This window comes from Stomoxys calcitrans, chromosome 5 (assembly GCF_963082655.1).
Source record: "Stomoxys calcitrans chromosome 5, idStoCalc2.1, whole genome shotgun sequence".
In the NCBI taxonomy this organism is placed as follows: Eukaryota; Metazoa; Arthropoda; class Insecta; order Diptera; family Muscidae; genus Stomoxys; species Stomoxys calcitrans.
Window position 1 is genome coordinate 36,267,381 of NC_081556.1, and position 24,530 is coordinate 36,291,910.

The following is a 24,530-nucleotide window of genomic DNA, read 5'->3' on the forward strand; positions in this document are numbered from 1 at the left end:
AGTAATAATATTCTCGATCGTCTCGAGGTTCTGAGTCGTTCTAGCCATGTCCGTCGATCCATCTGTCGAAATCACAATAGCGATCGAGCGCATAATGTTAGCCGCTTGAAATTTTGCACAGGTACCCAATATTGATGTGAGTCATTGAGGATTGCAAATGGGTTCAGATTTGGATATAGCTCCCATATAAACCTATCTCCCGATTTGACTTTTTTAACCCCTAGAAACCGGAATTTGGGTCCAGTTTGACTGAAATTTAGCATGTAGTGTTCTTTTATGACTTTCAACAGCTGCATTAAGTGAGGTCCCAATCCGCCCATAACCTGATATAGCTCCCATATAAACCGATCTCCCTATTTGACTTCTTGAGTCCTTACAAGCCGCAATTTTTTTCCGATTTGACTGAAATTTTGCATGTAGTGTTCTTTTATGACTTTCAACAACTGCGTTAAGTGCGGCCCAATTCGGTCTATAACCAAATATAATTCCAGTATAAACCGATCTCCTGATTTGACGTCTTGAGCCCTTACAAGCCGATTTGGCTGAAATTTTGTATGTGGTTTTCTGTTGCAGCTCCTAACAACTGTGCCAAATACAGTCCAAATCTATCTATAACCTGGTATCGCTTTCATGTAAACCGGTCTCTCGATAGTCCTTGTTCGGCTCCTAGAAGCTTTAATTTTTGCTGTTTTAACAGAAGTTTGGTATGTAGAATAAAATAATGCCCTTCAACTAAATGTATTTTGTATAAATTTTTACCAGAATCCATGGTGGTGGGTTTCCAAGATTTTTTTTTATCTTTACTTTATTAAAATTTTTCTCAGTGTATTTGGAATTTCTGAAAATGTCTCTAAAGATATTATGTTACCATTTGAAATGATGTGGACAGTTTGTATGTTGTGTTCGTATGCTGGGATTGCATTTCAGAGTATACCATGTAAAAAAGATCTTCCATATCAGCTTTGGCTTGTAATAATAGTCCCTTCGTTGAGGTTGATATACCCAAAGATTCCATATGCACACACACACACACCCACCCACACATGCGAATTAGTTTATTGATACAACACAAATATTGGTTTAGGGTTGGTGCTCCTCATTTGAGAGTAGACCTTCAATACCTATGTATGCGCCATAGGTTTCATTAAATCCCTCTGTCCATCTGTCCGCCTGTTTGTCACAATGCCATAATGTTTGTTGTAACTAGAAAAACTATTGGAGCAATTACATGCCAATACATGGTTCCAATCCTGTCATGAGCTACAGATGCGTTGTCACCAAGATTGCTTTCAATGTTTGTGTTGAGTTTTAATTGTGAAACGGGAAGGAGGGGGATTAGAAAAAATGTATTTTACTAAACATTTAGTGTCACCAGGAATTTTTGTATATAAAAGTAGAATAGGTAAAAAGACATAAAGGTCGCCTGGGTCGAATTTTGAATTTCCATTTCGTCGAATATATGTATGAATTTACCATATTTAGTCAAATCAGCTACATCGAAATATGGTCCAATTTGGACCAATACCGGTATGGATGGCGAGGGCTTTAACAATAATCATTTTCAAAATGTCAGCGTATTAGGGCGTCTATGATCGATTCTGCTCCAGCTCCCACTTCAGGCTCTAGGAAACTCCGCATCACTGGAGATGGTGGCCCTACAGCCACTTGGTCCCCAATTTTAATGTCAGATTCATACTCTACAGCCGTTTGAGTCCATATTGTGGCGATCGAACAAAGCGTTAGTTAAGGGGCCAAGGGTCAAATTTTTGTATCCGTTTCGTATTCAATATTCTACTCTCAAATATCATTCTTTTGATGGCCATATTTGGATTTTTTTAAAAGGCCGGCGCTCCAGATATTTGGGATCAAATTTGGATATAAGATTTGTTATATTTTCTTAAATATCTTTCATTTTATATCCATACTCCCACATTGTACATATAGGGTAGGTTTAGGGTATTACACAGTCTCGGCACCGCCCGACTTCTGCTTTTGAAATTTTGTACAAATATTTCTAACTGATGTAGGTCGTTGGGGATTGCAAATGGGTCATATTGGTACAGATTAGGCTATAGCCCCCATTTAAACCGATCCCCCGATTTGAGTTCTTAGCTGAAATTTGGAACAATGACTTGAGTTATGACTTCCAATATCCATGCCAAGTATGATATGAATCGGTCAATAAACAGATATAGTCCTCATATAAACCGATCCCCCGATTTGAGTTCTTGAGCCCTTAGAAGCCTCGATTTTCATCTGATTTGGGTGAAATTTGGAACAATTACATAGGTTATGACTTCCAATATCCCTGCAAAGAATGATGTGAATCGGTCATTAAACAGATAAAGCCCTCATGTAAACTCATGCCTGGATTTGACTTCTTCAGCCCTTAAAAGCCTAAATTTTCACCTGACTTGACTGAAATTTGGCCCAAAAGCCTATCTTTTGTCTTACAACATCAGTGCCAAGTTTTATCCGAATGGGCCAATATGGTGATATAGGCTCCCCTGAACTAAGCACGCCGTTTGATCTCAGCGCAGTAAGTCGTTAACTTAAGGTCCAGAGCCTGTGTGAGAGGGCTGCTATCTAAAGTGGGCAGACACACTAGAGTAGTGATTTGGTCATCCCTAACGAGTGAAAAAAGACTCCATTTGTAGCCACTCCACCGGAATGCCAACGCTACGTTATGACTATTCTTAGCTTCGTTGCTCACCCATAACCTTACCGGCAGGGGAAGCCCCACCAGTAGCAAAGCTACCACCGGCATCGCTCTTGCGTTCATAGCATTTACTGGGCCCCCTCATTGCGACGAGGTGACAGTCACCGAGGGGGTCTCAGATTCAGTGTTTGCAAATTTGCAAATGTTTCATTTCTTACTTTTTCAGTAACCGTTTGATCTCAGCGCAGTAGGTCGTTAACCTAAGGTCCAGAGCCTGTGTGAAGGGCTGCTATCTAAAGTGGACAGGTACACCAGGGTAGTGATTTGGCCATACCTAATGAGGGAAAACAGACTCCATTTGTAGCCGCTCCACTGGAATGCCGACGCTACGTTGTGGACTTTTCTTAGCTTCGTTGCTCACCCTCAACCTTACCGTTTTGGGAAGCCCTACCAGTAGCAAAGCTACCACTGGCATCGCTCTTAGGTTCATTGCATTTACTGGGCCCCCTCATTGCGACGAGGTGACAGTCATCGAGGGGGTCTCAGATGCAGTGTTTGCAAATTTGCAAATTTTGCCCATGAACATTCCACTAAGGAACAGGGGCAAACTTCTCTCATATGAATGAGTGCTGTCCGATTCAAGTTTAAGCTCAATGATAAGGGGCCTCCATTTTATAGCCGAATCCGAATGGCGTGCGACACCTCTTAGGAAAGAAGTTTCACATGGCATAGTACCTCACAAATGTTGCCAGCATTAGGAGGGGAAAACCACCGCTGAAAATTTTCTTCTGATGGTCTCGTCAGGATTCGAACCCAGGCGTTCAGCGTCATAGGCGGACATGCGAACCTCTGCGCTACGGCGGTCTCCATATCCATATGACTTCCAATATCCATATCAAGTTTGATCCGAATCGGACAATAATGAGATATAGCCCCCATGTAAACCGTTCCCCGGATTTGACTTCTTCAGCCCTTAAAAGCCTTCACCTGATTGGCTGAAATTCGGCGCAAAAATCTATTTTATGACTTACATCATCAGTGGCAAGTTTTATACGAATGGGTCAATAGGGTGATATAGGAACTAAGGAACAGGGGCAAACTCCTCTCATATGAATGAGTGCAGTCCGATTCAAGTTTAAACTCAATGATAAGGGGCCTCCTTTTTATAGCCGAGTCCGAACGGCGTACCGCAGTGTGACACCTCTTTGTAGAGAAGTCTTACATGGCATAGTACCTCACAAAACCAGCATTAGGAGGGGAAACCACCGCTGAAAATTTGAACCCAGGCGTTCAGCGTCATAGGCGGACATGCTAACCTCTGCGTTACGGTGGCCTCCAGGTTCAGTGTTTACCTATAATATTTTGGTTGCCCAGCGGTAGACGTTCTGGACATGCCTTAAGGAAGGCTTCGTTCGGGGATCCACTGTGGATTACAGTTCCCTTGCGTTTAATAATGGGCCCAAGGTAACTCAGCTTGCATACGCTCCCTAAACTTTTCTCAGTTGGACATGCCTTCAGAAAGTCTTCGTTCAGGCACATCGTAACAAGAGCCATTGCGGATTCCAGTTCCCTCGTGTGCGATAGGGCCCCCCAAGTAGAAGGCCTCACTATTATTTCCTTCGGTCTTCTTGTCTGCTTCTTGAACAAGACGAAGACTTTGCGATACTTTTAATAGCCCTCTGTCGTGCCCTCTTTCCACGCCTAATTGCCTCAGGTTCAGTGTTTCCCTATAATATTTTGTATTGCGCAGCGGTAGCCGTTTTAGACATGCCTTGAGGAAGGCTTCGTTTGGGGACTTCATAATTAGACCCACTGCAGATTATAGTTCCCTTGCGTTCTATAATTGGCGCAGGGTACCTCAGCTTCTGTATACACCCCCTAAACTTTTCCCAGTTGGACAAGCCTTCAGAAAACCTTCGTTCAGGCACACCGTAACAAGATCCACAGCGGATTTCAGTTCTCTCGTGTGTAATATTGGAGGCCACCGTAGCGCAGAGGTTAGCATGTCCGCCTATGACGCTGAATCCTGGCGTGACCATCAGAAAAAATTTTCAGCGGTGGCTTTCCCCTCCTACTGCTGGCAACATTTGTGAGGTAATATGCCATGTAAAACTTCTCTCCAAAGAGGTGTTGCACTGCGGCACGCCGTTCGGATTCGGCTATAAAAAGGAGGCCCCTTATCATTGAGCTTAAAACTTGAATCGGACTGCACTCATTGATATGTGAGAAGTTTGCCCCTGTTCCTTAGTGGAATGTTCATGGGCAAAATTTGTATTTGTTTGTGTGTAATATTGGGCTCCGGATTCTTCTCCCAGTACGTCTTTCTTGAATTTCTGTGCGACCTCCTTCTTCCTGACTTGTGCTTAACCCTGAACCATAAACTGTAATGGAAAACTCATACCGAAAAGGAGCAATGCGTGTAGACTTTCGGTTTGAGACTTAAACCGAGTCACTGCTTGTCATTGTTCAAATTTTTCATAGCAATTAAATTAGATAAATTAATTAATTTTCTCTATAGTTGTTAATGTGGGTATTTCAATTCCATTTCAAAAAAATGTGGGTTAGATTTTCACTTACCTGCAATGCCACCCGCTGCATTTGATCAATGAATGTGGCTAAATCTTTTTCCGGCGTTGGAGCTCCTATTGTGGCTCGATAGTTGGTCAAATTAAATGAAGAAGTCTGCAACATGCTCTCCAAAATGTCCTGTATGGTCTGAGTCAAGGACAGCAGAGTGCGTTCGGACACATCGATAGCATCAATTGCTTGGGTGACTTTGGGGAATTGTTTCAAATTGGATATTGCGGTTGTATTAACGAATGCATCCAATTGAAAGACATTGTACGATGCTTCATTTTTTTCACAACCTCTGTGTGTGAGAGAGCCACAGCGAGAGAGAGAGAGAGAGAGAGCAGCCAAGGTAATTTTTTGAGACCCCATGGGAATTTTTTTTTTAATTTACAATAACACATCAAAATGGGTGGTCGAATGTCAACATCAGTGGTTGTTGTTAGTGTTTTTGTATGGCAGCATGTGGACATTGTTATAATGAGTATCATAAAATGTTGTGGTTGTCGTTGTTGTTGTCGATGATGAGAGTTATTTGATTGTGATTAGTTTAAAAGACATAATTAAGCCAGCTCAGTTGAGTACGAAGACAGTAGCAGATATGTACACAGAGATAGGAAAAAGCATTAGAGTGGGGGTTGGGGGGTTCTCAAGAGCATTGGCATCATTATTTTAGTAGATTGCCAGATAATTGAGAGCAAGAGTAAAGGGGGTTTTGATCATTTTAATTATTGGAAATCTGAGTTTTGAAAGTAAATGGGGGGGGGGAGGTTTCAATGGCTTTCATTGGCTTAATTTGAGATAGGTCCTTGGTGCTACAGATTTTTTCTTTGTTATTTGTTGTTGGGATTTCTATAGCCGTGGCTGATAATCAATCGCCATCCTTCAATGGCCAACACCCACGTGGCAGAAAAGCTAATTGTATTTTCATAAAGGATATTCCATCTAAAGGAGTTCTAACGACCTTGGGGCAGGGTTTGATCGGGCAGGCAGTGGTGGGGCCATACACATTTATAGCTTGCTTAATATGGGCCACAGAAAAGAAGGAAACACGTACAGTATCATTGATAATTGGCATGTATTCACACTTCTAAGGAGAAAAGGAAATAGATTTACCATTGAGAAGTTAATTGTGAAGGTGCTATCATTGGTTTATAGCCACACATACATACTCGTACATAATTCATTTTGTTCATACAATTAGGCAAAGACAAACAAGCAACAATTGATTCAATTAGCAAGCATTTAATGGGAATAAATGTTGGTTGTGCTACAAGGATATATGGATACATGGATGGATGATTGAATAACGAACTAAATTTCTATGGGAAAATTTTTGAAAATTTGAAAAAAATTTCTAAAAAAAATCTAAGACAATAAAAAAACAAGTAAAAGCGTGCTAAGATCGGCCGGGCCGAATCTTATATACCCTCCACCATGGATCGAATTTGTCGAGTTCTTTCCCGGTATCTCTTTTTAGATAAACAAAGGATAGAAGAAAATAATTGCTTTGCTAATTGAATTGAATATTGGAGACCACAGTAGAAGTATATGTGTAAATCGAATGAGAATTAGGCCTTTAGGGGGCTCAAGAAGTAAAATAGGGAGATCGGTTTATAGGGCAGCTGTATCAGGCTAAAGACCGATTCAGACCATATTGGACAAGTATGTTGGAGGTCATGGAAGAAGCCGTTGTACAAGATTTCAACCAAATCAGACAATAATTAGAACTTCTTGAGGCTCAAGAAGTCAAAATTCCAGATCGGTTTATATGGTAGCTATATCAGGTTATAGACCGATTTCAACCATATTTGGTACAGTTTTTGGAAGTCATAACAAAACAACTCATGCAAAATTTCAGCCATATCGTATGGGAATTGTGCCCTCTAGTGGGTAAAGAAGTCCAGATTCATGATCGGTTTATATGGCAGCTATATCAGATTATGGGCCGATTTAAACCATACTTAGCACAGTTGTTGAAAGTCATAGCAAAATACGTCGTGCAAACTTTCAGTCAAATTGGATAGGAATTGCGGCCACTAGAAGCTCAAGAAGTCCAGATTCAAGATCGGTTTATATGGCAGCTATATCAGGTTATGAGCCGATTTGAGCCATACTCAACACAGTTGTTGGAAATCATAACAAAACACCTCATGTAAAATTTCAGCCAAATCGGATAAGAATTGGATCCTTTAGTGGCTCATGAAGTCAAGATCCCAGATCGGTTTATATGGCAGCTATATCAGATTATGAACCGATTTAAACCATACTTCGCACAGTTGTTGGAAATCATAACAAAACACCTCATGCAAGTTTTCATCCAAATCGGATAAGAATTGGGTCCTCTAGTGGCTCATGAAGTCAAGATCCCAGATCGGTTTATATGACAGCTATATCATTGGCCACCTATATGCCCAATTTACAATCCCAACTGACCTACACCAATAAGAAGTATTTGTGCAAATTTCAAGCAGATAGCTTTACTTCTTCGAAAGTTAGCGTGCTTTCGACAGACGGACGAAAGGAAGGACGGACGAATGGAAGGACGGACGGACGGAAGGACTTAAGGACGGATGGACTTAAACTGTCATGATGATCAAGATATATATACTTTATGGGGTCTTAGACGTATATCTCGAGGAGTTACAAACAGAATGACGAAATTACTATACCCCATCCTATGGTGGAGATACATTATGGGATACATTCTTTTAAGGTACCAGTTACACCGCAATTAGTAAGCTTTGTTTCACATGACGTATTTTTGTTAAGACTAACAAAATGTTTCTCAAATTGCTTATTTTGATCAGCCAGCGTTCACTGAAGGCCACCGTAGCGCAGAGCTTAGCATGTTTGCCTATGAGGCTGAAAGCCTGGTTTCGAATCCTGGCAAGAACATCCTAAAATTTTTCAGCGTTTGTTTTCCCCTCCAAATGTTGGCGACATTTGTGAGGTACTGTACTATTTGGTATGGCAGCCATGTAAAAACTTCTCCACAAGGAGGTTTCGCACTGCGGCATGCCGTTCGGATTTGGCTGAAAAAGTAGGCGCCTTGTCATTGAACTTAAAATTGAATCGGACAGCACTCATTGATATGTGAGAAGTTTACCCCTGTTCCTTAATGTAATGTTCATGGGCAAATTTGCATTTGCATCGTTCATTGCAGGCGAAGTTCAGCTTTTTCGCACTATTTTGCACTTTTTGGTATCAAAAATACTAATTTTGAGTGAATCATTTAGTCACCCATTGTATATTTTCTTCTTGTACTTAGATGCCAAACTTCAGACCTCTGGGTCCATATGTAAAGAAAGTACCAAATGGTACCAATAAGTATGAGTTGTGAATAGATTATTTAGTCACCCATCATATTTTTCCTAGTTGAACCTGCATGTCACATTTCAGATCTCTAACTACATCTGTAAAGAAAGTACCAAATGGTACCAATTTTGGTACCAAAATGTATGAAATTTTAACAGATAATTTAGTCACCTATCATATATTTCTTAGTTGTACCCACATGGCAAATATCAGACCCCCAGTTCCATTCATGAAGAAAGTAGCAAATGGTACCAATTTTGGTACCAAAATGTGCGAATGGTGAATAGATCATTTAGCTACCCATCATATATTTCTAAGTTTTACCTACATGCCAAGTCTCAGACCTCTAACTCCATCTCCAGTCCACCAAACTGCTGAGGCGTAAGTAAGTATTGGTCTAATCAAGCTTTTGTAATGCCAGTGGCCTTTTCTCGGGTACATGCCCCATTTCGAGCCTGCGACCGTCTACATAGTGCCCAGCATCTGTGAGCCTTCTCAGTACGCTACTGAATGTGAAACTCCCAATTTAGTTTCCCATCCATGATCACTCCCAAGTATTTGACCTTGTCAGACATCGAAATCGTTTTATTGAGGAAACGTAGTGCGTAAAAATGGCCCACTGTCGTCTTCCTCGTGCACAGGCATATTTAAGTCTTCTCTGGGTTAACATTGAGACCTCTGGGTCTAGCTCAGTCATATGCCATATGCAAGATCCTTTCGGCCCTTCTGCATAGTATTATAACATCGCTTGCGTAGGAGACGGGTTCAAATCCCTCCTCCGTCAGCATCCGTTAAAGGTCATTTATGGTGGTCACCCATAGGAGTGGCGATAAAATGGCCCCTGTGGCATTCTCTGCGCCACTTTCTCCCTTATATTTATGTCATGGGCCCGCAATTTATCCACCTGTTCCATAGCTCATGGTTTTCCAGTCTCTAAGGACCGGGTCCACCCGGTACTGGTCTAAGGTTTGGATCAATGACACATTGACCGACACGGTCCGCCCATTACTAAAAGCCCCCTCGATGTCAATGCAAACCGCCAATGTGTATGTCTTGGCATCGAAGGATTTTTCTATTTTATGCACAACCTTGTGCAGAGCAGTCTTCACCGACCTTCCCTTGACATAGGTATCCTGTTTGTATTTAAGCAGTTCGCTGGATGTCCCGCATTTTATCAAGGTGTCCACAATGTTCCATTGTTTGTAGTAGAAAGGACATAAGGCTTATGGGTCTATAGGCCTTTGGTGTCACATAACTTGCCTTGCCGGGCTTGGATATCTCCTTGCCTCCTGCCAGGCTATCGGAGTATATGCATGTCCTAGGCACGCTGTGAAAATATTGGCCAGATGAGGCGCCAGAAAGAACGTAAGGCTTATAGGCCTTTGGTGTTGCATAATTTGCCTTGCAGGCTTTGGGTATAAACATCACCCTTGCCTCCTGCCAGGCTTTCGGAGTACATGCAGGTCCTAGGCACGCTGTAAAATTATTGGCCAGATAGTCGGCCTCCTTTTGTAGTAACGCCAGAAATATTCCAACAGGTCCAGGTGACTCAAATGGTTTGAAGCTCCTCAAGGCTCCTTTGACCATAAATTCCGTTATGATAAACGTTCGATCAACCTCATTATTCGAAAATTCCGGTGTCTCCGTTAGTCCCGTCATATCCTGTGGAAAATGCGTTTTCATCAAAAGCGTCAACATATCTTTTGGTGTTTCTGCTCTCACTTCCATGTCGTCTATTAACATTTCAGTTTGGACATGGGTTTTTGAGATAAACTTTTTCATCTTGACGGCGTCAATAACGCTTCCTTGGCCATAAATTTTTCTTTTTTCATCTTGGCGGCGTCAATAACGCTTCCTTGGCCACAAATTCTGCTATGATAAACCTTCGATCAACCTCAAGTTTCCGTTGTCTCCGTGGGTCCCGTAGTATCCTGTGGAAAATTCGAATTCATCAAAAATTTGATTTCATCAAAAACCTCAACATGTCCTACGTTGTTGCTGTTATCCCTCCCATGTTTGAGACATGGGTTTCTGAGAGAAACTTTTTCATCTTTCCGGCGTCAATTACGCTATCGACCTGTTCGCAGAAAAGCTTCCAGATGGCACGTTTTGGCGCTCTGGTAATCTTATTGTATTCCTTGAGCCGTGTGTAATACACAACCCAGTAAACTTCCGATTTTTTAAGACGTACTCTGTACTCAGTCTGCGTACCTCTATCCCAATATTGCGAATCTCGCCGTTCATCCAGGGTTATTCTTGGGCTGATTTCCCTTCTCGAAGAAGACAACTATCTTTGAAAGACTCCACTATTGCAGTCGTAATGCTATTGACATAGTCATCAATGTCTTCTATGCTTGCACCACCTAAATATTTTCTAAAAAATAAATATTTTACCTTCTTCCTTTGGTTAGAGTAGCATAATTTTAAATCTTTGCCATTTACTTACTACTACATGGGCTTTTCTAGCTTTTCTCTACTCCACACACATCCGCATACACTAAATGGTCAGTCATAATGGAAAAGTCCTAAGTGAACATACCTTATTGCTGTGGCTAAGCTAACATTAACAATGGCACGATTCACACCATCCGGTCGCAATAGTTCCCCTATAATGCCCGCCTGGGGTTCCTCCTTATAGATGTAGCCCGGTTTGTCGAATAACTTACCCAGCAACTCATAGCCATCATTATTCGTCTCATACTGTGTAAGTATGGTGGCAGGTGGGGGTGCAATTCTATCCATGCGATTGCCCATATTATCACCTGCATCATACAGCGGCTTACAGAGAAACACCTCCGCATTGCCACCAATGGCCAAGGAGGTGATGCCAAAGATGACCACACCAATGCAACTCATGCATATGATGATCACAGCTGTAAAGAGTATAACGCCGGCCTTAACATTGGACTCGCACAGGAAGCAGCAGTAGGACATGACCATGAAGAGCAGAATCCATACAATGGCCATGCCGGCCACCCAACCGATGGTCCAATAGTTATTGGACCAATTTTGCAGTTTATCATAGTGCGGTCTCACCGAGTCCCAGACACCGTCCAGACGGCCCAGCAGGACATTTATGGTGGCTGTTAACATTTGTGCATTTGTGGTGGTGCGATGGCGTATGCTTTCCAATTGTTCCAGGGTATCTGTAGAGGAAACAAAAAACAAAAAAATTTATGTTAATAAAAAATTTATGATTTTTTTTAACCTATTTCTTATCAAGAAAAATTTTTATATATAAAAAAAATGTTTGCTTTTACTTTGGTTTGGGGTTAAAAAGTATTTTTTCTTCTAAAATAAATTTTAAAGAAAATCCTTGAATTTTTATTAGATTTTCCAATGAAATAATTGTATAAAAAATTTCTTTGGTGGAGCGGAAGTGTTTTTATTTCGCTCCTCAAATAAATATATCCGTATCTCGGAATAGGTACTACCTATTACGAAAAAATGCTTAAGCCTTTTTGGAGGAGGCTCAAAATGAACTCCAAGGACCCCTTCAGCTGCGGTGGTGGCGTCGTACCGCAGCATGTTGTCCTCTCCTCCTATAGGTGTGGGTGCCTTGGCACCTGGAGTCGAGAGTTATGCTTCAAGCCGATAACAAGTCGTCAAACTAATTAATGAGGAAGAGACGGATAAACCAGAGGGATGCACAGTTCGTCCCCAGCCTTTAAGTAAAGGGGGTGTTTCCGACTCGAATTCAGACAGCGACAGTGTCAATGAGGCAGTAATTGCAGCCGAAACAAGTGATGAGGGCAACGGGGTGACGGCAGAGGTGAGCAATGGCTTTGCTATGCTAACAAGCAGACCGGGAATGCGATCCAGGGCACGACAAAGGAGACAGAGGAGTATGCACCGGCAGCGCAATCGGTCGAGAGTAGAGAAGAAAAAGAGCACCCCGCTTTCAAGTACTCTGGGAAGACTCAAAGGTCTCACTGTTAACCCAGAGAAAACTGAAATATGCCTGTTCACGAGGACGACGAAGATGGGCCAATTTGATGTACCACATTTCCTCAATAAAACGATATCGCTATTTGACAAGGTCAAATACTTAGGTGTGATCTTGGACAGGAAACTGAATGGAAAGTGTCACATTTGGGAGCGTACTGAGAAGGCTCACAGATGTTGGGCACTTTGTTAACGGGCCACAGACTCGAAATGGGGCCTGAATCCGAGGATAGTCCACTGGCTCTACAGGAGCATGATTAGACCAAAACTTAGTTACGCCTCACTAGTTTGGTAAACTGCTATGGAGAAAAAGTGCAACGTTAGGACTGTGAAACAAGTTCAGAGAACATGTTGTCTTGGCATAGGCGGTGCGATGAGGACCACGGCCACTAGGAGATTTGAGACTATTCTAGATATCCGACCCATTGACATACAAATTAAGTGTGAGGCAGCCATTGCGGCTATGAGACTTAAGGCGATGGGAGAATGGATTGAGGATGGGAGCAGCTCATACCATCGCGGTATAATCGAGGCGGCGATGAGAAACCTGGAAGGAAGGGAATAGGTTTCCAATCGGATAACTGGGATGAACTTTGAGGTCGAGTGCGACGCACAGCTGCCATTGGCACAGTCTTGGATTGACGGAACCCTAGTATTGCCATCTGCAAGATCATGTTACACGGATGGATTAAAGCTAGAGGACAGAGTGGGCCTGAGGGTTTACATTGAGAACCCTGGGACTGAGATCTGTTTCAGACTGTCTGACCACAAAACGATCCTGCAGGCGAAGATACGGGCGACCACGGAATGCGTGAAGTGGTGTGGTGCTAACGCAAGGACGTTGAGTATAAACATCTTTACGAACCGTAAAATGGCCATAAGGGCAATAACAACAATGAGGGTAAGTTCACAAACAGTCTTGCAGTGTAAGAAGGAGATTAACGCCTTCTCTTAGGATGGCACAATCCGCATCGTTTAGGTGCCGGGCCATAACGGAGTAAGGGGGAACGAAATGGCAGACGATTTGGCAATGAAGGCCTGAGGACTAGCGTCAATAAACTTGGTAAACCCGAAACTTTTCGTGTCGAAGCAGTCCGATTAAAGGGCGTGGGCGACGAATGCGCATGCAACCCTGTAGAACAGCGAAATTGTCGATGGGATGGCGAAATTTCTATGGCGGGATACAGATCGTGAGAAGACGAGGCTATTACTGAAAGGAAGTAAAAAGGAGGTCAGTATAGCTATTGGTATCATAACGGGACACATAGGACTACAAGCTCACTTATGAAAAATCGGTGCGGCAAGTGATAGCTTGTGTAGGGCATTAAGCCCCTGAAAGCCGAAATTTTTTTTTGATTTGGCTGAAATTGTGCATTTAGTGTTCTGTTAAGACTTCCAACAGCTGTATTAAGTACAGTCCGAATCGGTCGATAACCTGATATAGCTCCCATATAAAGCGATTTGCCGGTTTTATTTCTTGAGTCCTTACAAGCCGCAATTTCGGTCCAATTTGGGTGAAAATTTGGCATGCAGTGTTCTGTTATGATTTCCAACCACCATACGGTCTGAATCCGTCTATAACCTGATATAGCTCCCATATAAACCGATCTCTCGAATTGACTTCATGAGGCCCTGAAAGCCACAATTTTTGTCCGATTTGGCTTACATTTATCCAATGCTGTTCTGATATGCCTTCCAACTACTGTATCAAGTACTGTTCAAATCGGCCTATAACATGATATAGCTTTCATATAAACCCGTCTGTCGATCATCCTTCTGCGGTTTGCTGGTTTGACAGAAGTTTGGTGTAGATTAAGTTATGTCCTTCAACTAAACTTCTTATACCCTACACCACTACTGTGGTACAGGATATTAAAACTTAGTGAATTTGTTTGTAGCACCCAGAAGGAAGAGAGATAGACCCATTGATAAGTATACCAACCAACTCAGAATCACTTTCTGATTCGATTAAGCTGTCCGTCTGTCTGTCTGTCTATCTGTCTGTCCGTTTGTCCATGTTAATTTGTGTACAAAGTACAGGTCGCAGTTTTCATCCGATCGTCTTTAAATATGGTGCAGGCAGGTTTTTCGACCTAGAGACGAAGTTTATTGAAATTGGAAAAAATCGGTTCAGATTTGGATATAGCTCCCATATATATGTTCGTCCGATTTACAGTAATAATGCAATAAAAATGTCATTTGTTAACCGATTTTCTCGAAATTTGGCAGGAAGGATTTTCTCTTGACTATTGGTGTTACTTGTGAATATCATGACAATCGGTTCAAATTTAGATATAGCTCTCATATATTTACTTATCGCCCGATTTTAACTTCTAGACTCACAGCAAGCGCATTTATTAACCCATCTTACCAAAATTTTGCACATCGCTTTCCACGACAACTGCCACAGTATCTGAGCACTTTGATCGAAATCGGTTCAGATTTCGGTATAGCTGTAATATATTTGTTCGTCCAATATCGAGAAATAAGTGCTGATTTTTTAACCGATTTTCTCGAAGTTTGACAGGAAGGAATTTCTTATGACTCTAGATATTACTGGTGAGTTTCATAGAATTCGGTGCAGATTTAGATATATTGTAGCTGTCATATATGTATATCGCCTGATTCTCACTTCTAGGATCACTGCAAGCGCATTTTTTGACCAATATTTCCAAAATTTTGCACAACGCTTTCCTCAGCACTATCCTCCACATTATCTGAGAAGCTTGTTTGAAATCGGTTCAGAATTAGATATAGCCCCCATAGCCAAGATTTTGGGTAATTTTGCTTGTTTTTTAAAAAAGGTCCTTGAATTTTTATTACTTTTTCCCAATTTTCCACGAATTTTCTTTTGTCATTCAATTCATTTTTGAAAAATTTTCTTTATAGAGTTTAATTTGCACCACAATTTGTTGTAAATAAAATTTCTTTATTTCATGTTTTAAACAAGGCATCTCGCACAATCCTTGAACATTCCATATAAAATTAATGAATCATCCCCTTAGCCCTGTTAATCCTTAAACAGTTTAAAAAATCAACTGCACTTGATAAACATTTTGGCATTTCCTTAATCTCACAGCATCACACTCGACAATCCTTGCAATTGACTTTATCGTAAGTGTGTTGTAAATGCCCGTTATCCTTGCACCAGTTGGTCTGTTTGCTCTGAATTCTTTGCGATTTTACAATTTCATTTCAATTTGTTTACTCTGCTGCTGGAGTCTTGGTCAGCAACAGAAACTTGGCTCAAATATTTATTTATCGTTGTTGTAATACTTACAATTCCGTTCGTATGCCGTATCCAGTTTGACTTGCTGGGGGAAATTACTGAATATCGAACGTGACATTCCAACTTCCGATGTTAAATTTTTAACTGTGGCCCCAAATTCAATCTCACCCAAATATCTCATGCGAAATATGGTTTGATCCTCTTGCAGCTGAATGATGATGATGAATGAGGACGAGAGCGGGCAGTCATACAGATGAGAAAGAAGAAAAAGAAAATTATCAAATGAATTGAAACATAAACAAGTAAAAGGCATTAAAATTGGTCTGGACGAACTTAGGATGGGCACTGTCATTGATCTTACCTATGAACATGTTACCTCTTTTTAACCAAAGAATTTTGTTTTGCGGGAATGACCCTATCTGACCCCCTATTCGGCACAGCTGTTAGGGGTTCTAATACAAGTCACTGTGCCAATTTTCCTATAAATCGGATTGTAAATGTGGCTTTTAAAGGACCAAGATTTAATATGGGTCTTTTAAAGCCACAATAACTCAAATAAGCAGATTTATGGGGCCAGGACTTTAAATCGGGAGAGTTTATATGGGGGCTGCAGCCACAGATGATCCAATATTGGCCATGCGCAATACGTCATCGAAATCGGATAATAAATGCGCTTTTCATGTGGCAAATGTAAATTTGCCCATGAACATTCCATTAAGGATCAATGGCAAACTGTCCGATTCAAGTTTAAGCTCAATGACAAGGTGCCTCCTTTTTAATGCCGAGTCCGAATGGCGTGCCGTAGAGCGACCGAAACCTCTTTGGGAGAAGCTTTTTGAAGTTCTCGCCAGGATTTGAACCCAAGCGTTCAGCGTCATAGGCGGACACGCTAACCTCTGCGCTTCGATGGCAAAGACCTTAAATTTGAAGATCGGTCTCCATGACAGCTATATCTAATTATGATACGAGTTTGATTATTTAGTCGCCTCCGTAGCCGAGTTAGTAGTGTGCTCAGATTACCAGTGCGGTGGTCGTGGGTTCGATTCCCCACCAGAAGCCTGGTCTGTCGCTGCTGTGGTATCACCATTGACTAAAACTTTTTAGGTGTTTACAATACACTGCTATTTTGTTTAGAATAGACTGCTACTTACGTCCATTATGATACCACAGTAGCGACAGACCAAGGCTTCTGGCGGGCATCGAACAAACGACCCCTGCACTGGTAATCCAAGCACGCTACCAACTCGGCTACCATGGCGCTTTTTATGGGAGCTAAATCAGGTTTTAAACCGGTTCAGACAATATTTGGTATGCATGTTGAGGGTCATACAGGAAGTCATTGTGCGAAATTTAAGCCGAATCAGTGCATTCAACTAAATCTGGTTTAAAACCGGTTCAGACCATATTTGGTACGCATGTTGAAGGTCATATAGGAAGTCGTTGTGCAAAATTTCAGCCAAATCAGTGCATTTGGGAGATCAGTTTATATGGGAACTGTAAATTGCAAATTTTGCCCATTAACATTCCACTAAGAAACAGGGGCAAACTTCTCACCTATCAATGAGTGCAGTTCAATTCAAGTTTGAGCTCAATGATAAGGGGTCTCTTTTTTATAGCCGAGTCCGAAAGGCGTGACGCAGTGCGACACCTCTTTGGAGAGAAGTTTTACATGGCATAGTACCTCACAAATGTTGCCAGCATTAGGAGTGGAAAGCCACCGCTGAAAATTTTTTCTAATGGTCTCGCCAGGATTCGAACCCAGGCGTTCAGCGTCATAGGCGAACCTGCTAACCTCTGCGCTACGGTGGCCCCTGTATGGGAGCTGTATCAGGTTTTGAACCGATGCAAGCGATAGACAAGTAAGAGCGTGCTAATTTCGGCCGGGCCGAATCTTATATACCCTCTACCATACCCTCTTATTGAATAAGAACTGTTGTGCTATTGGAGCTTTATCAAGTTGTAGTCCGATTCGGACCATAAATTAATGCTGAGCACTGTAGAAGTCATTGTGTAACATTTCAGTTCATTCGGATAAGAATTGCACCTTGTAGGGGCTTAAGAAGCAAAATCGGGAGATAGGTTTATATGGGACCTGTATCAAGCTATTGATCGATTCAGACCATATAAGACACGTATGTTGAAGGTCATGAGAGATTTGCGCCCTCTAGAGACTCAAGAAGTCAAGATTCCAGATCGGTTTATATGACAGCTATATCAGGTAAACTTAGCTTACATGTCGCTAGAGGCAAAACCACAGATTTCAGTATCCCTTGAATGTGTAGTGTAGTTCCTAATACCGCAAGCTCGTCCGCTTTACAATTCTTAGGGATATCTCTGCGGCCCGGCACCCAGAACAGGAGAATTTTTAACCGATCAGCCATCTCGGTGAGAAATCTACGACAGTCTAGGGCAGTTTTTGTGTTAAGAAGTACGTACTCCAGGGGTTTAGTGGCTGCCTGGCTGTCTGAGAAGATATTTATGCTAATCGTCGTTATGACATTATATCTTAGCCATTCCACCAGTTTCCTAATTGCAAGGATCTCCGCTTGATACACTCTGCAGTGGTCGGGTAATCTTTGCTATATGACCAGTTTTAGATCTGAAGAGTACAGTCCAAAGCCTACCTGGTAGTCTAGTTTGGTATCATCTGTATAGAAGTCTTATAACTTCTATTACCAGGGATATCGTACTTCCAATCAGTTCTATCAGGAATAGTGATACAGTACTTCTTATCAGAAAGCGTCTCAGGTAGTGTGTAATCTACACTGCCTGGAACATCGGACATTGTATCAAGGATAACACAGTGTCCGTAGCCGCCACATGAGCAAAGAGCTAGCTCCTTTAGCCTCACGGCAGTGCATCAGATGGTGTCGTCCTCATTGCGGCTGTGATGCACAAACAAACCATCCTATGGATCAGGCAGTGTGTAATCCACAATGCCCGGAATATCGGACATTGTATCAAGGATAACACAGTGTCCATAGCCGCCACATGACCAAAGAGCTCGATACCTTAGCCTCACGGCAGTGCATCAGATGGTGTCGTCCTCAGTGCAGCTGTAATGCACAAACAAGCCATCCTATGGATCCGGTTGAGTATCGAACAGTAGGTGGACTTTTGAAGCGCCGTCCACCAGACCACAACACCATATAGTATTATAGGTTTGACAACTGCAATATATTGCCAATACATGACGTGCGGTCTAAACCCCCAACTTCTGCCAATGGCTCTCTTGCTGGTGTATAGGGCAAGATTTGCCTTTGTTGCTCTTTCCAAAATGATGGATTTGAAGTTCAATTTCCTGTCCAGCTAAACACCCAGGTAATTAGCGCTTTCTGTAAATGGAACATTCTCTCCTCCCAAGGAGGCAGGTGCCACTGTAGGCAACTTGTATCTCCTGCTGAATAGAAATACTTCTGTCTTGCACTGGTTTACGCCTTTCGGTAGCCCAGTTCGCTGTTGCACGTGGATCTTCCTGTCGTATATCTCTTAGAGTGCTGGAAAACTTTTCCCTAACCGCAATTAGCACGTCATCAGCATACCAGACCACTTTTACACCTTTTTCTTGCAGAGACTATAATATATTGTTAATGGCTATATTCCAAAATAGAGGAGACAGTACACCTCCTTGAGGAGTTCCTCTGCTGATCCACCTGCCTGTTTAGATCCACAGATCCCAAGCCTGCCGTAATGCATCTTTTAGTAAGTAAGTTATTAATAAACTTTCTGACATTAGAGTTGATGCCTAGAAACTCCAAATCCTTCATGATTGACATCGGTGTTACATTATTGAAATCACTTTCAATGTCAAGAAATGCAACCATTGTACATTCATTGACAGTGAGAGAACCTTCTTGGTCGTGAAGGGCTGTTTCAGTAGATTTGCCTTTACCATATGAATGCTGCAGCCGCGCACAGGCGATCTCCAGGGATCTTTGCCCTAAGATATGTTTCTGTCAACCTCTGAAGAGTCTCAAGCATAAAGGATCACATATTAATAGGACGAAAATCGTTCGTCTTCGTGTGTTAAGGTTCTCCTGCTTTCTGAATGAAGTTGGCCTTCGTGTACCTCCATCCCACAGGTATGTACGACATTCTGATACAGGCAGAGTATATCTCCCTAAGCCAGGTCATCAGGCAAGCTAGTCTGTCAGACACAGCTGTAATTCAACCAGTGATAGATCATTAGGGCCAGGCGACTTAAAGGAGTCGAAACTTTTTATCGCCCAAAGGATTTTCGGGTCACACACAATTTCCCCAATAGCCTGCGACGAATGCATACCATTGACAACCTCTTCTGGCGCCACGTTGTCCGTTGGAGAATTTCCCGGCAAATGTATATCAACGAGTAGTTCTAGACATTGTCAACACATTCTCTGACTTCTGATTATACCCCAACGTAATAGGTGTCGAGGACAAAATCTTCCTTAGCCTAGAGGCCTCAGATGTATCCTCCACGGAGCTGCAGAATTCTACCCAGAATTTGTTCTGAGCCTTTCTCAGCTCGCTCTTATAATTCCTTAGCTCAGCCTTATAGATGTCCCAATCGTGTGGTGCTCTTGTGGCTTTTGCTCTGTTAAAGAGAGTTTTCTGCAGTCCTTCCTTAGACCAACCAGCTCTGGGTCCACCATGGTGATCGCTGTTTGCCGCTTGGCTTGACTCTAGGGCATGCTGACACAAGCGAGTCATTCAGGGCCTTCGTAATCCCCTTCACCTCTATATCTATATCCTCCATAGTTTCCACTTCCTTTTCTAGCCTGGCAGGGATAGACGTGCAGAATATGTGCCGAAATTAATCCCAATCCGCCTTTCTTCTGTTTAGCCGAGGGACCACTACTTCAGTATTTTCTCCAAGGCTGAAACTAATTTAATGAAGATCAGAGAAGCTGTGATCATGCAATACTTCCCAGTCGCATATTCTTCCACTTATATCTTCCGATACAAAGGTAATATCAAGTACCTTCTGCCTGTTCCTGGTAATAAAGATTGGTTTATCCCCTTTATTACAAATCACCAGATTGCAACTTATCATATATTCGATATGAAGCTCACCCCTTTTGTTGAGATCCCAACTTTCCCCTATCTGGTGATGTGCATTAGTATCACTTTCAACAATGTGGCTGTTCTTCCCTGCAGAAGCGGCCGCAACCAGCAACTTAAGGCGGCATCTCAGAATTGTGTTCCATATATATGGAAGCAAGCCAGTAATGAGACTTGTTTATTTCAACGCTGGTTCATGAATAAGAACCATGATTCCAGAATAAGAACCACGTCAAATCCCCCTGCCATCAGGAGCACCTTTACAATGGTAAAGATTTATCTGCAGAAACCGGACCATAGTCAGGATTCAGAACTTCCATCACTGTTGTGTTAGCCTCGTCTTCTGATTTCGATAGGAGTTCATCCTTATAAGTTTCGATAGACCTTGTCACGATGAGCTTCCGTAAGTATCCAGGTGCTGGTGAGAAAGCTGTGGAATTACTCTTCCACAGGACACTGGACATTTGTGGTGTGGATGATTCTTCACTAGCTGCAGCTGTCGATGTACTTTTTGAGTTCCTTGCTTCCCCGCTGGCGCACACCTTGAGCTCAGTCCAGCTGGATAACCCACCCACACTGGACTTGTCGGGTCCCTTTTCCATGCCACCCCCTCCTGTCTCGATTGTGGCAGGGGATTTTCACTCTCCTGCAATCGGCCACACTTTAGCGATGTGTTCGATAGTTCCTCAGGCAAGTGTTCAGCAACAACTGCTGAGTCGTCTCCTGATTCCCCAAACCCATCGCTTCTATTTCAACTTTCAGTTTCAACTTGTTGAATCCATAGGATGCAACTCCTTTAGACTTGTTGAGAGACAACAAGACAGTCGGAGCTTAGTACGAATACTGGATGTTTCCGGTCACCATCAGCCTCATATTATCTTTCAACCTTCCAGTCGGTGGTTGAAAGATTGGGATTACATTCCCTTAGTCTTCCAAGTATGGATTGCGGATCTGAGGGAATCCTTAGTTTCCAAGCATTCGCCATTGTTCGAGACGAAATGTCTTCTTTCTTGAATAAATCTAGTGCTGCACCTGGTCAGATCTCAGCAATCTTTTTTAGCGCACAACGATACATTTCAATTGAGGGTTGATCGCCGAAGGCAATTGGCCTGTATCGGCCTCGAAACCAGCCTGCATAGTCACAAACTGGAGGAGACCCAGGAAATTCCTTAAGGACATCGGAGTATTCTGATGACAGTCCGTTGACTATCCCACTTCAATTGTTCCCAGGTATGCAGCCCTGTTCTTCTCCTTGCCATTACAAAATTGTCCCTAGCGACATTAGCAGAGGTTGTTGGACCCATCTTACTATTGTTTGCCCTAGTTCTTTTAGGCATGGGATTCCCTCCAGGTGACCGCAACCTTTTGGCTGATTGCTGTGCAGTTTCCGAATCTAGACTAGTAGTCTTTGAGGTAGCCTTTGCAGCGAATTGTCGAACTCAATTTAGAGAGTCTCTCCCCCTGTTAGTGAGAGTCTTAGGATCATTCGTACCAAACCCCTCAATAAACCTGAGAGCGATGCGCCTTCTATTATTTAAACCTCCTAAAGAGTGCGTTGCGAGTGCGGGGGAAGGCCGATGGTCTAGGCAAATTATAGGCATGAGAAGATAGAATAGGTTCGGCCTTGTCCTTGAGACTCGAACCCGGTGCTGACCAGTCGTCAGTCGGCTAGTGGAGCCTGGAACAGCCGCTCTACCAGTCGAGGTTTCAGTAGCAGATAACATGCTACGGCCTAATACCACCACCGCAGCTGTTGGGTCTTTGGAGTCCATGAAAAGCCTACAACCGGGCTCTGAATTTGCCGTTCCACTGGAAACAGACGCAGATCATCAACCGCCTAATGGGTAACTCTATCGCAGCTATCCTTGAGTGACTTAAATTTCTCTTCCAAAAATAATGACCTATTACGAATTACAGAAAACTTCTTGCGGAGTGAAATAACAATACGTCTGCTCCCCTCAACGGTTCAAACAAGTTTGGTTGATATTTGGTATCAACTAAGGTTGTTTTGTATAAATTTTTAGCAGAGTCCATTGTAGTGGGGTTTCAAGATTTGGTCCGGCCGAACTTCCGCGCTTTTACTTGTTTTCAAGAATCATGTGTTTCTGTGATAATTCAAGTATAGAATAAAATTTTGTTTACTCACCGTTTTGAGAGCATCAATAATGCCATTCTCTTCAAAACTTCGTATGCGCAACGTATCACACAGTGGTCGGTCACGATACGTGCATTGGCGCTGCAGCACAGACAATTGTATTTGAAGTTCTTCCATGCGTGCGGAAGCCTCTTGGGAGATTTTCAAGGCTCGTCCAACAGTCTCCTGCAGCATAAGGACACGATAGATGAGTTCGGCATTTGCTTGAAAAGAAAGTATGAAGAATATGCATTTATTTAAAAAAAAAGAACATAAATCACCATAGAATTTTCTTTGGGAAGTGCCCCCTATAAAATCAACCATAAATGTGACTTATGCTAGGGAAATTGTAAAGTTTATCGATATTTTAATGGAAATGAACCGCGAAAATGCTTGAAGCCAAGAACGGTGTGTGTGAAAATACTGTTTATGGGATATCATTCCGGATTTAGTAGGTCAACTAGAATTGATTTATTTGTTTGAAATAAAAGGGAAAACAAAATTGAAGAGTAAAAAATATACAAAATGCCTTGAACAACTTTTGGTTACTAAAAACTACAAACAATTACAACTATTGACTACTTTCACCACCTTCCATTGCCAATAATTATATCCTACACCACTACTGTGGTACAGGGTATTATAACTTAGTGCATTTTTTTGTAACACCCAGATGGACAGACAGACGGACGGACAGACAGAGAGTCAGACAGACAGATGGACAGCTAAATCGAATTAGAAAGTGATCCTGAGTCGATCGGTATACTTATAAATGGGTCTAGATAAGTATGCCGATCGACTGACTGTCTGTCTGTCCGTCCATCTGTCTGTCTATCTGTCCATGTTAATTTGTGTACAAAGTACAGGTCGCAGTTTTCATCCGATCGTCTTGAAATTCGGTATGGGCGTGTCTTTCGGCCTAGAGACGAAGCCTATTGAAATTGGAAAAAAATCGGTTCAGATTTGGATATAGCTCCCATATATATGTTCGTCCGATTTGCAGTAATACTGCAATAATATGGTCGTTTGTTAACCGATTTTCTCGAAATTTGGCAGGAAGGATTTTCTTATGACTCCTGACATTACCGATGATTTTCATCGAAATCGGTTCAGATTTGGATATAGCTCACACATATATATATCGCCCGATTTTCACTCCTTGGGCCACTGCAAGCGCATTTATTGACCAATCTTGCCAAAATTTTGTACAACACTTTCCTCAAAGACTACCACAATGTTTGAGAAGTTTGCTCGAAATCGGTTCAGATTTAGATATAGCTCCCATATATATGTTCGGCCGATTTTGTGAAAAATTGCAATAAAGTGCTCATTTGTTAACTGATTCTCTCGAAATTTGGCTGGAAGGATTTTCTTATGACTGTCGACATTACCGGTGATTTTCATAGAAATCGGTTCAGATTTGGATATAGCTCATACATATATAAATCGCCCAATTGCAACCTCTAGAGTCACAGCAAGCGCATTTATTGACCAATCCTGCCAAAATTTTGCACAACTCTTTCCTCGACGACTACCACAATGTGTGAGAAGTTTGGTCGAAATCGGTTCAGATTTGGATATAGCTCTCATATATATGTTCGTACGATTTTCAGTAATACTAGAATAAAATGGTCGTT

General features: G+C 42.2%; 1 protein-coding gene across 2 annotated transcripts in view; it reads right to left on the reverse strand.

Annotated features, from left to right (window-relative positions):
- LOC106092939 (prominin-2) overlaps window positions 1-24,530 on the reverse strand; it is an 82,702-nt gene that overhangs the window by 16,441 nt on the left and 41,731 nt on the right. For both annotated transcript variants that reach the window (XM_059369474.1, XM_059369473.1), the window contains exons 7-10: window positions 22,906-23,117; window positions 15,771-15,927; window positions 11,085-11,691; window positions 5,237-5,528 (exon numbers count right to left, since the gene is read on the reverse strand). In XM_059369474.1, coding sequence (XP_059225457.1) covers window positions 5,237-5,528; window positions 11,085-11,691; window positions 15,771-15,927; window positions 22,906-23,117 — 1,268 coding nt within the window. The remainder of the gene's footprint in view (window positions 1-5,236; window positions 5,529-11,084; window positions 11,692-15,770; window positions 15,928-22,905; window positions 23,118-24,530) is intronic.